The 14,693-nt window shown below is 32.5% G+C and overlaps 2 protein-coding genes across 3 annotated transcripts; both read right to left on the bottom strand.

Moving 5' to 3' along the window:
- Positions 1–86: 86 nt before the first annotated feature.
- On the bottom strand, positions 87–8,758 carry LOC107618572 (golgin candidate 5). Of its 2 annotated transcripts, none has more exons than XM_016320674.3 (19): positions 8,400–8,758; positions 7,881–8,036; positions 6,124–7,640; positions 5,395–5,466; positions 4,613–4,687; positions 4,357–4,471; positions 3,940–4,001; positions 3,799–3,846; positions 3,138–3,422; positions 2,985–3,044; positions 2,769–2,852; positions 2,602–2,667; positions 2,406–2,504; positions 1,992–2,325; positions 1,704–1,921; positions 1,478–1,537; positions 1,256–1,369; positions 715–789; positions 87–414 (listed from the first exon to the last, which is right to left on the bottom strand). In XM_016320674.3, the coding sequence occupies exons 2-19, from the start codon at positions 8,026–8,028 to the stop codon at positions 394–396; spliced, it is 3,453 nt and encodes a 1,150-aa protein (XP_016176160.1). In that variant the 5' UTR covers positions 8,029–8,036; positions 8,400–8,758; the 3' UTR covers positions 87–393. The 2 variants fall into 2 exon arrangements, with proteins under 2 accessions (XP_016176160.1, XP_020966020.1); XM_021110361.2 differs by having other exon boundaries at positions 1,704–1,903.
- Positions 8,759–9,718: 960 nt separating this feature from the next.
- Positions 9,719–12,225, bottom strand: LOC107619091 (CURVATURE THYLAKOID protein). The gene is made up of 7 exons (XM_016321307.3): positions 12,066–12,225; positions 11,820–11,949; positions 10,961–11,055; positions 10,771–10,857; positions 10,469–10,531; positions 10,345–10,382; positions 9,719–10,043 (listed from the first exon to the last, which is right to left on the bottom strand). Exons 2-7 carry the CDS (start codon positions 11,920–11,922, stop codon positions 9,989–9,991), a joined length of 441 nt encoding a protein of 146 aa, XP_016176793.1. The 5' UTR covers positions 11,923–11,949; positions 12,066–12,225; the 3' UTR covers positions 9,719–9,988.
- Positions 12,226–14,693: the final 2,468 nt, after the last annotated feature.

Raw genomic sequence — 14,693 nt, 5'->3', positions numbered from 1 at the left:
AGTGAAAAAGAATATAATATCATCAAATATTCAAAGGATTGTATATGTACATGTATAATCATATTCAAAATTTTCCAATCACACAATTCCCACAAAAAAATAGTAATTATCTATTTATCTCAACCAGAAGATACATGTTTAAATTTGATAATAGATTAGCTATACAAAATTCTGCAAATAAAAAAAATACAAAATTACATTTATTTTTATTCCCCATTTCTTTTCTTGTAAGAATACAAGTTACACTTTTGACAAGGGTGACTTTGAATAACTATTGCCAAGAGAGAATCAAGATATAGAGCATGCATTAATCTTCAATTTACTATAACTGTGCAATTCAGATCACAAGTTCTACTACATGCTAAGCTTTCTTACAGCTCAGTTAGCCACTATTTATGAACTCATCCTTTGAATCTGTAAACATGAATAGCAAGGGTAAGAATTCCAGAATGGCACAATAAAAGAAGTGATATTTTGTACTAAAGTATTCCATCCATTCCATACTAAGAATCATTTTGACTTTTCTGTTACATTCATAAATCTACTAATCTAGATATATTGTATCAAGTGTATCAATATATGAATGTACTAAAAAGTCAGAACAACCATCAATATAAATATGGAAGGAGTATTTTACAACATCTATTAGACTTATAAGAATCAATGAAGCGTTAAATGAGGATTTCAGCTACATTTCTGATGAATGTTATATACCTTACTAACAAGTAAGTTGACTTGTTCTCTGTACATTTCCTTCAAGTCCACGATATCTGCGCGAAGTTCCTCCAGCTACATACATTAAACTTTTTAGATAAAAAGTAGTAATTCTTTTCTTTGTCAAAATACAAGCAGATACAACAGCTAAGATATAGAAAACTAAGTATGAAACTTCTCTTCCTTTTCTTTTTCTTATAATTTTTTTTTATTTGCATCATTTTCCTTCAGGGCATATGTTAATTAATTTTCCTAGTTCTGTTGTGTAAATCAGTGAGAACAAAGAGGTCACCAATTATTGTATCCAATCTTGACCATCAGTGCATGGTTATAGTTATACAGTCCAGATTTCATGTTCTCATCTCTCATTGTAGGCATTGCTCTCATGTGACACACTCCCTTTAAACAGAAGAGGATTTAAAAGGAAAAATAGAGAAGTTGCTATACAACCATAACATTGGCCGTAGTTAAAAAAGCAAAAGCCGAAATTTGTCTAACAATTTTGTTTCAACGAAAAGCAGAAGCCGTAGTTAAAAAGTACCTCTTCATCACGTTCGCCCATCAACTCCAACGCAGCAGAGTGCCTCCTCCTCAGTGCATCTAGCTCTGCTCTTACACTAGGTAACATGGATGCCTCCGCGCGCAACTTTTCACACTGCAGTGAGTGTGCACAAATCATGCTTAACAACAACAGTACCAGTAAATTCTAAAAAATAAGCTCAGTGCCAGTAGATTCTAAAAAATAAGCTCAAACCAAACCCACCTGCTCCGTCATTTTGACCAATTCCTCAGACAAAGAATCACAAATAGATTCCATTGATGCCTGAAAGTTTTTAGATTGAAAAAATGCCATCAGGATTACTTGTTGGATTTAACAGCTTAATCTATAACAGGCATTATGACAAGTTCACGACAAAAAGGGAAAATAAAGTGGGGTGGAAGCTTTAGTTTCAAATATTAATTCAAGGAACAAAGGCAATGAATATTACCAATCGTGACATGTATGAAGCAAGTTCGTTCTCTTTCTGACGAAGTGCTGACTCAAAAGCACTGGGTGTCATGCTCCTCATATAGTAAGGACTCATGCCCTCTCCAGAGTTTCTCCTCTCGGAGAAACTCCCAGATGAGTCCAATGATGCTTGCAGAAAGTAGCTTTCTCCCATGCTTGCCAGCGAGCTTGACCTAGAGACTTTCCGAGACAGGTTGCCTACATAATAAACTGTATCATAGAAAAACACCACAGACCAGCAATGTAAACAAGGGTAGAGTAAACAAACCATTCTCAAAGGCAGAATTTTGCTTTGTTGTCATTCTTTGATCGGATAATTGAGCAGAATGAAGACGAGAAGTCCTCTCCAGATCCAACCGAGCTGCCTTTTCTTTCTCTATCTCCTGCTGCAGATATTCTCTTTCCACCAATGCATCCTGTAACTCTTTCTTGTGTTTCTGCCTGAGTTCCCTGATCTCTAGCTCAAGCCTTCTTACACGACCTTCTTGGGTGTCGGCATCCTCCTTTGAAGCAAGGTACTCCTGCCTACTTTCTGCCGCTCTTTGTCTCTCCTTTTCAAGTGTCCTATTTAACTGAGTCTGTTCGGCTCTAAGACATGAAATCTGTAGTTCATTGCAGAAGTAAGTCACATTTATGTAAGATCACCATTATAGACATAATTTCACTCAATAAGTGAGAGAACCTGAGCATCAAGAACATTGATTCGGGACAAGGTTTGAGATAAGCGTTCATTCACCGAACGCTCACGTTCCTCGGCGGCGGCAGCTTTAGCTTCTGCTTCCTGTGGAGTAAATAGGAAAAGATAAAATAATAAAGTAATAAACAATAATATCAAAGGGGATAATTCCACATTTAACTCAAGAAAGTATTTTAAGGACCTCAAGTCTAGAACTGAGATTTCTTTCAACAGCAGCCCAAGCTTCTGCCTTTCTGGAGTTTGCTTCCTGTTATCATGGTGAATTCTAGTCAAATACAGATTGCATGCAAATGAACCAAATGATGAATAACAAGAAATCTTGAATCACATATGTAACTGTTTATTTACCTGCATGGCTTCAATTTGCCTCAAAAGTGGCCTTGTGGATTCTGGAACTTGCATAATCAGTTCCTCGCACCGTCTTTCACTTGCCTAGATAAAACAATAAGCAAATTACGCATACTGCAAAGGTAGCAGTTAAGATGCTACACCATAAAGAAAACCGGGAAAAGCAGCAATCAAAGTTAAACAATTTAAGCACATTAAGAAAGCAAGGGAGCACACCTGGTAGCGCTTTTTAAGATCCTCAATGTCTTTGCGGAGCATATCTTCTTTGAAGATTGCCTAAAAATGGATTAAGATGCTAAAAACCTTAAATCGAGATCCTGGATAGATATCAACTTGGTATTAAAAAAAAAAAACACCAAACAAGCAAACCTGTTGATCCTTTCTAGTTAAGGTTTGCCTTAATTCTTCAAGAGCCTGGACCAGAGCAGATTCACGATCCTCAGCCTCTCTTAGACGATTCTCTAGTTCAGTTCTTGCTTCATTGTTGGCACGTGCCTCTGCTAATGCTTCAGCCTCCTTAGCAGCTGCCAAAGCATTACTGTAATATTCTTTCTGTGTTGCAAGCTCTGCTTGATGCTTCTCCATTGTTTCTTGTAACAAATTCTCAGTAGCCATCTTGTCCCTTTTGATACTTTCTACTTTATTCTCTTCTGCCTGGATTAACAGCAATTAAAGAACCGGTAGACATTAGCATTGTCACAATTTTTGCTAAAAAAAGGTTAAGGAACTGGTATCACCCCATAAATCATAAATATCTTTTATAAAAGTTATGGCTGTTCAAAAACTACATGGAGTAAGACAGGACTTCATTTAGATTAATTATATCATAGAGGAAACATTTGGCAAGGGGACGAAAAAACCAGAAGAACTAAGCTCAAATAGTAAAGTTCAAGGAATCAGTTCTATACTATAGATATAATGCATGAAATTTGTATCTCTAAAATTGCTTGCTTATTGAAGATACTTAAACCTATTCAGATCATTACAAAAGTAATAAAAATTTCAAGAAAATTTTTCATCGTCCAATTACCTGAAGTTTAGTAGCCAAACCTTTCTTCTCCTCCTCAAGTTCTCTAATCTATATTTTTAAAAATAAATAAATGAAACATTGATTAGTTGATGTAGGAGCAACAAAATATGAATAAACAAATGCAGCAAGTAGGCTGCATACCTGAGCCCTTAATTTCCTAATTGTCGATTCTTGAATAGCCTGCTTTCTGGAAAGCTCTTCACCTGAGATGAGATACATTCTAACATAAAAAGGGACCTCTAAGATATCCAATTGTAACTACAATAGAAATGTCCCTCAAATATATTATTCATTTGTCAACACAAGATAAGAAAATTTAATACATTGCATATGGAAATTTTAATTGGATTTTTTTTTATTTATATATTACAGTGGAGGGCACTAGGCCCAAAAGGAAAAGAAGACTGAACAGATCAAATTTTAATTGGATTTAATTTGATCTTGATCAAATTTACAAACGCCATCAAACAAGACAGTGCCACTTATTTCAAAAATGAACTCAAAGCAGGGAAGAATTCCAAATATTAAATTCAAGTTGAAAATGTCCAACTGCCCTACCTTCTGCCATAACTTGAGTAATTATTTCATCTTTTTCCTTCAAGAGAGCAGCAGCATCACTTCTTTTATTCTGCTCCCGTCGAAGCGTATCCCTTTCCTTCGTGAGAGCATACACCTGTGATTATTCATATACAATCAATAAAAGCTTTGATAAATCATAACCAGTCATTTGCAGCATATCTTATTGATAGCTATGGCTAAAAGGTAAATTATAACTTTGATAAATTTAAAGTCATACAAATTATTACCCAGTTACCTTTCTCTCAAGAGTTCCAACCTTCTGATGGTATTCCTCTCGCAAATGCTCCATCTCTGCATCATTGGATTTTTTCTGTTCCACGATCATCAACAATTGAATATAAACAGATCAAACTTCAAAGGGAATCAGAAGCAAAAAAAAAAAGATGGGGGGGGGGGAAGAAAGAAGATATCCAAAAGATTAAAACAAAATACTTCATCAGATCTGATAATGATATAACAAATAACACATGTAGAAAAATTTGAATGGCTTTTACCAATTATCTCCATTGAAGGTTTTTTTTTTCGTTTCCCACAACATCCCTAAACCCGGCAAGCCAAGGACTAATTTGTCACAGATCTGAACTACATTTTAAAGTTTGCCGCTGACCAATGAATTGCTGCATGCACAAGGCGAGATTCGAACTCCCAACACTTGCTTAAGCGGACTAGTGAGCTAACTACTAGACCGACCCAAGTTGGTTTTTTATGCAACTATAACCGAGTGGTCAAAAGCACTTTTATACTTACAATTTACAAAAATAAAAGAAACAAACAAAATGTGTAACAACTTTAGAGAGATCAGGCATATGAGAAGCACAAAAAAACATGAGATAGAGTATTTCACAGCAGATTAGACAATTAGCATGCGTATTAGACAATCGCATGAAAAAACAGTTAAATGCACAAATAAATGTAAGGACTAGCAAACCATATGGAATGGATGTATCAATGAGAAGATTGAGCATTAAAAATCATAATATCATGCCAGGAGTTAGGTGCCATAAAAAGGAACTATACCTTTAAATCCTGAATCACGCCTTTTAAGTGTTCATTTTCATTCATTAATTTTGCAATTTCGTCCGCTTTAGCCTGAAAGAGAATTAACAAAAATTTCAAGATTGCAGAATTGTAATAAAATGTGAAAACACAATAATGTCTGCAAAAGATTCACATAGGAGTTTGAAATGTTGAGTAAACAGACCACCCATGCAGCTCCAATAACAGATGGAGAGATCCAATAAAAAGGCAAAATCAAATCATTTTAGTGATTCATGGAAACTCCACCTTGCTAGTGCTAGTAAGATAATTGTATCATCTATTCTTTTCTTTTATTCTTTTTTTTATTTCTGTTGTAAACATTGCAACATCTTTAGCTAGCTGAAATCAGATGTTATCCCTTGATAGGCTACGTCAAGGGTACACATCCATGTTTGGTAGGCTAGCCAGTCCATTAAGAGGTTAAAAAAATTCAAGAATAAGTGAGAGGGGGTTTAAATTCAAGTTTTTTTTTTTTTTCTATACCGAAAATTTTAAAAATTTCAATTCTAATGTGTATCACATAACATGTGGAAAAATAAAATATTGAATTTGTCCATTTTCAATCTTGATTAAAACTTAACTATCTGACTACCATTTTAATAATCTTCATCATCATGTGTAATACAATGTATATTCAGAAAATTAAAATGAAATGTGCATCAGAAAATCCTTTTGCACTATCATGATTATGAGCAGCAAATGAAATACCTGAGCTTGCCTGGCAGCACCCTGAAGTGCAGCTTCCATCATTTTCATATCCCTCTTCAGCCTCTCCACTTCAAGCATAGAATCTGAGACAGACATATTTGTAACAGACTGCAAATGCTGCTCTCTAGTGTCAGTTTTGACATCATTGACTTTATGATATACTTCCTTTGCTTCATGAGTTGCTTCATTTTCATGCAAACTTAATTCAGATACCACCTCAGAAGATTCATTTGATGGACTAAAGCTGGACAAAATTTCAATATGTGAATGCCTGGCAGCATCATTTTCCTCAACAGCCATAGCATGTGCAACAGAAGTATCAGCCTTGTCTTTTTTGTCGCTATCACCTGATATCTCAGGTTGAATGGAAGAAACTCTCTCCACACTTTCTTCTGCTTGCACCCTCTCTTCTTTACTTTCCTCATTCGCCTCCACTTGATTTTTTTGTTGCACATCACTCATACCTTGTGACTCACCAGGATCACTCGTACTACCCTCAACTTGATCCTCTCCAAGATTAACAGGCATGGGTTGCATTGACAATAAACTCTCGGTAGTTCTCGCTTCGGCAATCTCATTTTCTTGATTAATGACAACAGGATCAGGATCCAAACTCTTAGCATGCTGGATGTTGAGTTCAGACAAATCAACAGGCATCTCAGGTAGTTGGTGTTCTTCACTTCCATGGTCCAAATTCTGAATAGTTGTTCCATCTGCTAATTCTTTCCGCTCACCATCTTCTACTTCTACATTAAGCACTTCATTCTTTTCCAAGACAGTTGTTTCATCAGCTGTGGCATGGGTTGTGTTTTCATCTGCAGACTCCATCTGTTCACCACCTTCTTCTTCTACCTTCTCTGCTTCATTCACTTCTTGAACAGCGGTTTCTTCAGTATTGACAACGGCTGTGCTATCATTTTCAAATCCTTCAGTTTTCTCAGCAATAGTGGTGTCTTTTTTCTTATCGGTGATTTCTTCAGTAGTAACAACGGCTGCTTTATCATTTTCCAATCCTTCCTTTTCCTCAGCGACGGTGGTTTCTTTTTCCACACCAGTGGTTTCTTCAGCAGTATCAAGGGCTGCATTATCATTTTGGAATCCTTCTTTTTTCTTGGAAATAGTGGTTTCTTCAGTAGTAACAATGGCTGCATTATCTTCTTGGAATCCTTCTTTTTTCTCACCAAGGGTTTCTTCAGTAGTAACAAGGTCTGCATTCTCGCCTTGCAATCCTTTTTTTTTCTCAGCAGCAGTAGTTTCTTCAGTAGTAACAACTGCTGCACTATCATTTTGGAATCCTTCTTTTTCCTCAGCAACAGTGGTTTCTTTTTTCTCAGCAACAGGTACATCATCTGGAGACACCGGTTTATCCAATGATTTCTTAGGTTCAGATTCTTGTTGAGGGGATTCTAGTAGTTCTGATTTTTCATCAGTGTTTTCCTCACCATTATTCCCCATAAATGCCATAACAGGATTAAACAATGCTTTTGGATCTCGGCGTAAAGTCCATGACCCTGAAGCTGAAAGACAAATACAATTTCCAGAAGTAGAATCAGTGCAAAAGATTCCTACCAAAAGCAAGCACATTGCATTTCAAAATTCAATAATTTCATTGATCTTAGCATTACTACCAACACTAACCAGCAAACTCTGCATCTACTTATTATCTCAATTATGAAACTCCCATGTCATCATAGGAACCCCATTCGGACAGAACACATAGAGCAGTGCTTGGAACTTGAACAATGCAAATAAATTACCTTCATTGCTGGATTCAGAATTCTCCTCAAGCCCGAGAGCACTATCGAAATTCTTCTCGATATTCTTCACACTCTCCTGAAGCTTATTCACCGCTCCCGCCAAATCCGGGAAGCTACGCCATGTGTTGTTCGTACTAAACCACGCCATCTCTGCCGCTGAAAACCAAAACAAAGCCTACACATTATGCACATTGCCAATTACAAACACAGACACTTCTCCAATTGCAATTTCAGATTAAATTCCAATCCAGTTATGCACATTACCATTCAAAGAACAACCACTTCCACAATTTCAATTTCAGATAAAACCCTCCCCATAATGCACATTACCAATTCAAAAACGCACCACGTTCTTCAAATTTCAGATACCAGAAAATGGAGAACATCAACATAATACAAACAAATTTAAAAAAAAAAATTGGAATCTAAATCATGTAACTCATTGTATAGCCATGAAAATTGGTAAAAGAAAGACATTGATGAATGCTGAGAAATTGAATTCATAAAAAAGAAACAAACCTTAATGAAGCGAGTGCGTTGGATCCAGGGAATCAAAACATAGTATCAAAAATTGAACTTGTTCAGCTTCAATGCATTATTGATCAGCACTTTCATTTACAAAAGAAAAATTTAATATCTGTACATAACATCTATGTAACCTTTGGTATTTTCTGGAAAAAAAAAAAGAAAAACATAAATTGTGGGGTGAAAAACTGAAAACGAAGCAAAATAAAGCGCAATTTTTTTTTTTTTTTGGAGGGTGTGTAATTGGAGAACGCGGGTTCGATTTTTGTTTGTTTGATGAACTCTGCAAAATAAAAAACTATGGCGTTATGCGCTTTTTTTCGGTTCTTTCTGTTGTTATCGCTTTGCAAAGCAATCAATTATTATTTTTTTTTCATTTCTCAATTTAAAAAATTAAAATATTTGGTGGGTGAAATTGTTAGGGAAAAAAAAAAGTTACACAACCTCTCATTTTTTATATATATAATTGTTGGCTTAAATATATTTTTTGATATATAAATGATGAACTTTGATTTTGGCTTTTGTAAATAAAAAATATTTTAGTCCAACCATTTTTAAGATAGTATTTGGCTTTAATCCTAGAAAATTATGATAAATTAGTTTCAGGAGTTCAGACTATTATATATAGAAGGATTTGAAATAAATTGTCTTAATTTGAATATGTTTGAGATAAACATATTATTTGAAATATTTGAACCAAATTTAGTTATCAATTATTTTTATATGTTTCAAAATAAAAGTTCACAATATTTTTTAGAAATTAAAACATATTTAAGTACTTTATTTTTTATGAAGTGATATTATAATTTTATATTGTCATCTTCTGAAAAGTATTAAATTTAGAGTTTAATATTGATGCATATGAAATCTCGAATGTTGTCGTTTAAAGGATAAAACAACGGAGTTTTAAGAGATCAATCCGGTGTAACTACCAAACATTATATTCCTTATATAGAATTTTAATAAAATATTACTTACACAACCAAAAGATGATTATAAAAGCATGAATTTCTCATAGAAAAATATGGGTTGATTAGTTAATGAATAAACATTTGGAATAATACTACTAGCATGGAGTAACTTTATTTAAATGCATTCTAACTTCTAAGTATCTTTCTTTCACAGGGACAGCTTGATTTGAAAATCACATGCAATTATCTATGACAAAGTTGGACTTAAATTTGTGAGTGCATATATACATGTTACATTAGTTCACACTTCACCATATTTTTTGGATTATTTTAGGGGGTGAGATGGGAAAGGTCGAAAGGATAGTAAGATACAACATGTTAATGAATTATCTATCAACATAATTTATGATAAAAACATTATTTATTTTATCTATGTAGAAAGGTGATCCCACCCTTCCTATTTAAGTGTTTCCGGTGAAAAAGAAGCTAAGCAAATAGATGCAAGCTTTAATTCATTGATGTGTAACAAATTGATCATTCACCCTACAAACAAGACCCTTTCTACAATTCTTGCTGCATCTTTTCATCCAATCCTCCAACAGAAGAACTTTTACAGCAACTCGTAATCTACACTTAAAATTACAATCTACAGGAACATTTTGGAAGCACAAATTACTGGCCCAAAATATCTGATACTGACTTGTTCAGGATTCTAAAGAGCTCTTCCCTGTGTAAGTAAAAAACATTCAAATGGAATTGCTTGCAAATTAGGTACAATACTAGCCAATTTATTGAGATCTCTGTCACAAAGGACAAGCAAAAAAGATCCGATTTAAGAAAGTATTGTAGGAAAAAAATCATTAACCACTATAATTGAGACAGGTTAGTCTCTTTACAAGGTAGCTTTAATCATCAACCAATTTTGCAATTTGCATGGTTATAATTAGTCCTTTGACGTAGATTTCGACCAATGCTATTAATATTATGATGTAGTCAATATCAAGATGAAGGTGAGCAATAATACTTACCGGTCGGGCTTGAACAAGAGATATCGATATGTAAACCACTGAAATAAAAAGAGAAGGTTATGTTACTATACAACATTAAGCACATTAAGAATATAAATAGAAGATTTAATCTGTATTCATTTACCGCAGTAAATAGTATCCCAATTAATTCTAGTGCAGTAGGGATAATTGGTAATTTGTCAACAGCCTATGTACAAAATTCACAAAGGCAAAAACAATATTAGAATGCTGCAAATGAATATTCAATAGACAATCTCCCTATATTTGAAAACAAATGTCACTCTGACTAATTTGATACCCAAAATCAACATATCTAGATACCATTTGTGTTAAGATACTTTGACAAAAGAATATATTGTGAACTGGCTCAAGAGATGTTTGTCTGGATCATGATATCTCAATGATCAAGTTAAATACTTAAATTACCGTGATCAAATTTGCTGATGCCCAAACTGCTACTACAGCTGAAAAGCCTAAACCAATTAGTCCCAACCGGTCCTCAGGTTTATCCCACTGTTTTTAAATGAAAAGGGGAAAAAAGACAGTCATCAACTTATTTGTATAGTCCACTTTTCTATCCTTTGAACGAGAGATAAGAGTGAAAGGAGAAACTCACAACATTCTGAACCGTCTTGAAAACAGTAAGAGTAGTAGAAGATTCAGAACTATCTCCAGAGGCCTTCACAACAAAAGCAGTATGGTTTCGTCTCTCTACGAAATAAAAATAGGCAAATAAAATCGAATCCGGAATACAAAGACAGTGATAAAATGCATCAGCAGAAGTTATAGGTAATCAAATAAAAGATGTGGAACGATGATGACAAGGACATAGTTACAATTGATCCGTAGACACAAAAGTTCAAATGCAATCTTAATGTGCATTAAAATCACACTTTAAAATCACAAATACAATAATAATCTTTTAAACTGAATCCAATCCAGTACAACATCTTTGATGAATTGTACATATAAAAATTACAGTAAAGTGACAAATAAACCCGTGAGGATTTCCACTTCAGGCAGTTTAGGGTCTAGAGTTTAGGATAAAAAATCTTAATTTGAACTAACTTATCGATGTTTGTTATCCTAGAGAACTTTATTGGTACTTTTTTTTTCTTTAGGACTAATCTGTCTGAAATATAAATCCTCGTGTTTATTTGTCATTTTACTTTAGAATCTACTTCAACCAAATTTTATGATGGAAATATTCTAATGGTACATTGTGTTATTACTTATTAGACAATTTAATTTCTTCAAAAAAAAAAGTGATTCAATTGGACTTGTACTAACTACACTTTAAATAAAATCAAAAATTAAAAAATTAGAAGGAAAGAAAAAACCTTAAATCAAAGCCTAAAATTGAAGAATTGACAATCACAGAAGAAATCAAACTTTGCAGACGCACAGTGCATGTGGGGAAAAATTCAACTTAGAAATTAAAAATAAAATAAATACAAACAAGTAAAAAGGGTTACCAAAAAGAGGAGGAGAAAGGGGGAAACTATGCATGGTCACAGCATGTGATTGTCTGCCATGAACCAGCAACGGCGGTAGCAAGCTTGCAACAGTGGAAGCCATTTCCAACTCCAAAGTGCGACCACAAACCTGAATCATCATTATTAAGAAAAAATAAATAAATCAGATAGTTAGTTCATCTTTTAGTCAAACAAAATTTGAGGAACATCAAAAGAAAGTTAGATTCCAAAAGCAAAATTGTTTACTTTTGGAAGAGTACACTGCTGCAAGATGAGTGCCACTGAGTTCAGAGTTCGGAGACAGGGACTGAGAAGTGAGAACCACAATATTCAAAGCCAAGCAATGTGAACCACAAAAAAGATATCGAAATCAAATAAAATTACTTTTCTGAAAATAAAAATTCTCAATTTTGTTGACTTTTCTGTGTTTTTGGGTCGGACTTCTGTTTTTTGGCCAAGTACTTTATGGGCCTTAGGCCTGTTTTCATATAAAAACTACATGGACCAACCTCGGCTCACTCGTCCAAGTATCGGATATTCAAATCATGCCTTATGCCCGTCCAAAAAAAAAAAATCATGCCTTATGTATACAGTAATTTATTGGCCAGTGGCAAAACTTTAAATAAAGTTTAGATTCGCGACGAATTAGTCCTTTAGGCTGCATTTATTTACAGGGATAGGATACCAAAATAAGGACACAAAAACACAAAATCGTGTTTGACATATAAGATATGAATAGAGATATTGTGTCCATAGACATTGAATTAGTGTATTTTGTGTCCATCCACATGAAGAACACAGAGACACTAACAAGGAACACAACTTATTTTTTATTTTTTTTTATTATTCTTGTTAATTTTTCGTAATTATATTTTTTATGATTATATATTTCTTCTCAAATTTTTTGGATAAAAAAATGAGAATAAATTAAATTTTCATAATTTGTTCTAATTTATCACCAAATAGAATACAAGAATACAAAATTTTGTATCTCTATCTTTTGTGTCTTGTTCTCAATATCTTATCTTATCCTATTCTTAAAAACAAACACAGTTTTACACTCTTACACTATGAAGCACGGACACTTCGCTTAGTTGTCGTGTCCGCGTGTCGGACGCATTTCGGACACGACACTCACCGACACTCGTCCGACACGCGTGTCTGCTGTGTCCAAACCGTGTCTCAATAAAAAATAAAAAAATTCTTCTCCGGACACACCTGCATTTCCAGTCTTATTCTTAACTATATTTTTAAAATAAATTTAGATATAGTGTATATTATTATTTATTAAAACAAAAAAAATATTTTAAATACTTGATATAATTAAAATAAGATACTAAAAATAATTAAAAATTTTAATTTATATTTTAATATCAATAAAATATCAAAATATCATTACGATTTATCTAAAAACTACTTTATATTTTATATGTATACATGTCCCCGTGTCAGGTAAGATTTTAAAATTCGCATGTCGGCGTGTCCTATGTCGTGTCGTGTCCCGTGTCCGTGTCATAGCTCTTACATATCAAACACAGTCTTATAAAATATCGTGAACAATAAAAAAATCTTCTAACAGAAATCTAAAAGATGACTCCAAAAAAATAAAATTTGTATGACTAATTTTTTTTTCTTGCCAAAGGTTAAAAATAAAAAATTGAACCAATTTATATTGATCAAATAATTAATTTACTTATTTATTTAAATAAATATTAAATATTTAAATTTTATTTTATATGCAATAACTTATTTAAAGATAAATCTTTAAATGAAAGCTAAATTCGTTTGGAATTAATCATTGTTAAACAAAAATCCTAAACTTGAATGTGAAAGAGATTTTATCATTAATAAATGAGAGACTCAGCTGCTGTCATATAATAACATGATTATTTCATTAATTATGGACATGATTTTTTAATATAAAGTTAACACTTACGTAGAAAACTACTTTTCTAAAATTCTTGTTGGGTCTTTTTCTCTAATTATGAAATGGATTCTTTCTAATTGTCAATCGTACTCCTGCCAATATTATTTATTGTGGTATAATTAATTTATCTTTTTAAATCATTTAATAATAAATGATATTGCACCATTAATAAAAATATCTCACTCTTATAATAAATATATTGTAAATTGTGTCAAAATAAATAAAAAATAATCTGATAACACCATGAATAGTTCCTTTATTAATAATAAATTAAATTAACTTTAAATGTTACATATTAAGGAGAATACATAAAGCTGTCTTAATATTAGTGTTTTTACTTTTTATTCATAATATATTTGAATTTTATTACACGAGAGTGTTCAGAATGTTTAATGTAAGGGTAAAATATACTTTGAAAATTAAAATAATTATGAATATAAAAAATTTGAACTTTTTAAATTTTGGATTTTTTTTAGAAGATAAAGTATAATCTTTTATTTTTAAATATTTTCTCTTAATTCATAAATGATGAAAAATTATATTTAGCATTTTAAAATAAAATCTAAATTTAGAGGATTTAAATCCATATAAAAAAACTTGACTAAGTACTCAAATTCATATAAAAAATACTTGAGTGAATACTTATTTGAATTCCTGATAAATTTTTTGAAGAATTAGAAAATCTTTAATTAAAACAAATACCCATTTTGATTTTTGATATTTAACTTAGTGAGGTTAGTTAGTTTTTTATCAATGATTTTTTTTTAAAATATATTTATATGACACGTTAATTATTAATATATCTTTTATTTAATTTTTATAAGTAAAAATAACTTAAAAATTATTAATATTTTTTAGTTTTACACAATTAATTAGGTAATGTATTTGAAAAAGAAAAAAAACTAAATAGTTGTGATAATTACCTTCTAAAAGATAACGAAATTCTT

Source organism: Arachis ipaensis, chromosome B9 (assembly GCF_059453495.1).
Source record: "Arachis ipaensis isolate K30076 ecotype BB chromosome B9, ASM5945349v1, whole genome shotgun sequence".
Classification (NCBI taxonomy): Eukaryota; Viridiplantae; Streptophyta; class Magnoliopsida; order Fabales; family Fabaceae; genus Arachis; species Arachis ipaensis.
Note: the sequence above shows the minus strand (reverse complement) of the source record. Positions and strands in the feature narration are given on the sequence as shown.

What these genes read in the sequence shown, in the direction of transcription:
- LOC107618572 (XM_016320674.3), bottom strand. Translation starts at nt 8,028, where the DNA reads ATGGCGTGGTTTAGTACGAACAACACATGGCGTAGCTTCCCGGATTTG. An exon ending in TTAGGAAATTAAGGGCTCAG is followed by an intron (nt 3,847 to 3,939) that starts GTATGCAGCCTA and finishes TTAAAAATATAG; the next exon opens with ATTAGAGAACTTGAGGAGGA. An exon ending in TGGTCAAAATGACGGAGCAG is followed by an intron (nt 1,370 to 1,477) that starts GTGGGTTTGGTT and finishes CACTCACTGCAG; the next exon opens with TGTGAAAAGTTGCGCGCGGA.
- LOC107619091 (XM_016321307.3), bottom strand. Translation starts at nt 11,922, where the DNA reads ATGGCTTCCACTGTTGCAAGCTTGCTACCGCCGTTGCTGGTTCATGGC. An exon ending in TTGGGATACTATTTACTGCG is followed by an intron (nt 10,383 to 10,468) that starts GTAAATGAATAC and finishes TTTTTATTTCAG; the next exon opens with TGGTTTACATATCGATATCT. An exon ending in CTCTTGTTCAAGCCCGACCG is followed by an intron (nt 10,044 to 10,344) that starts GTAAGTATTATT and finishes TTACTTACACAG; the next exon opens with GGAAGAGCTCTTTAGAATCC.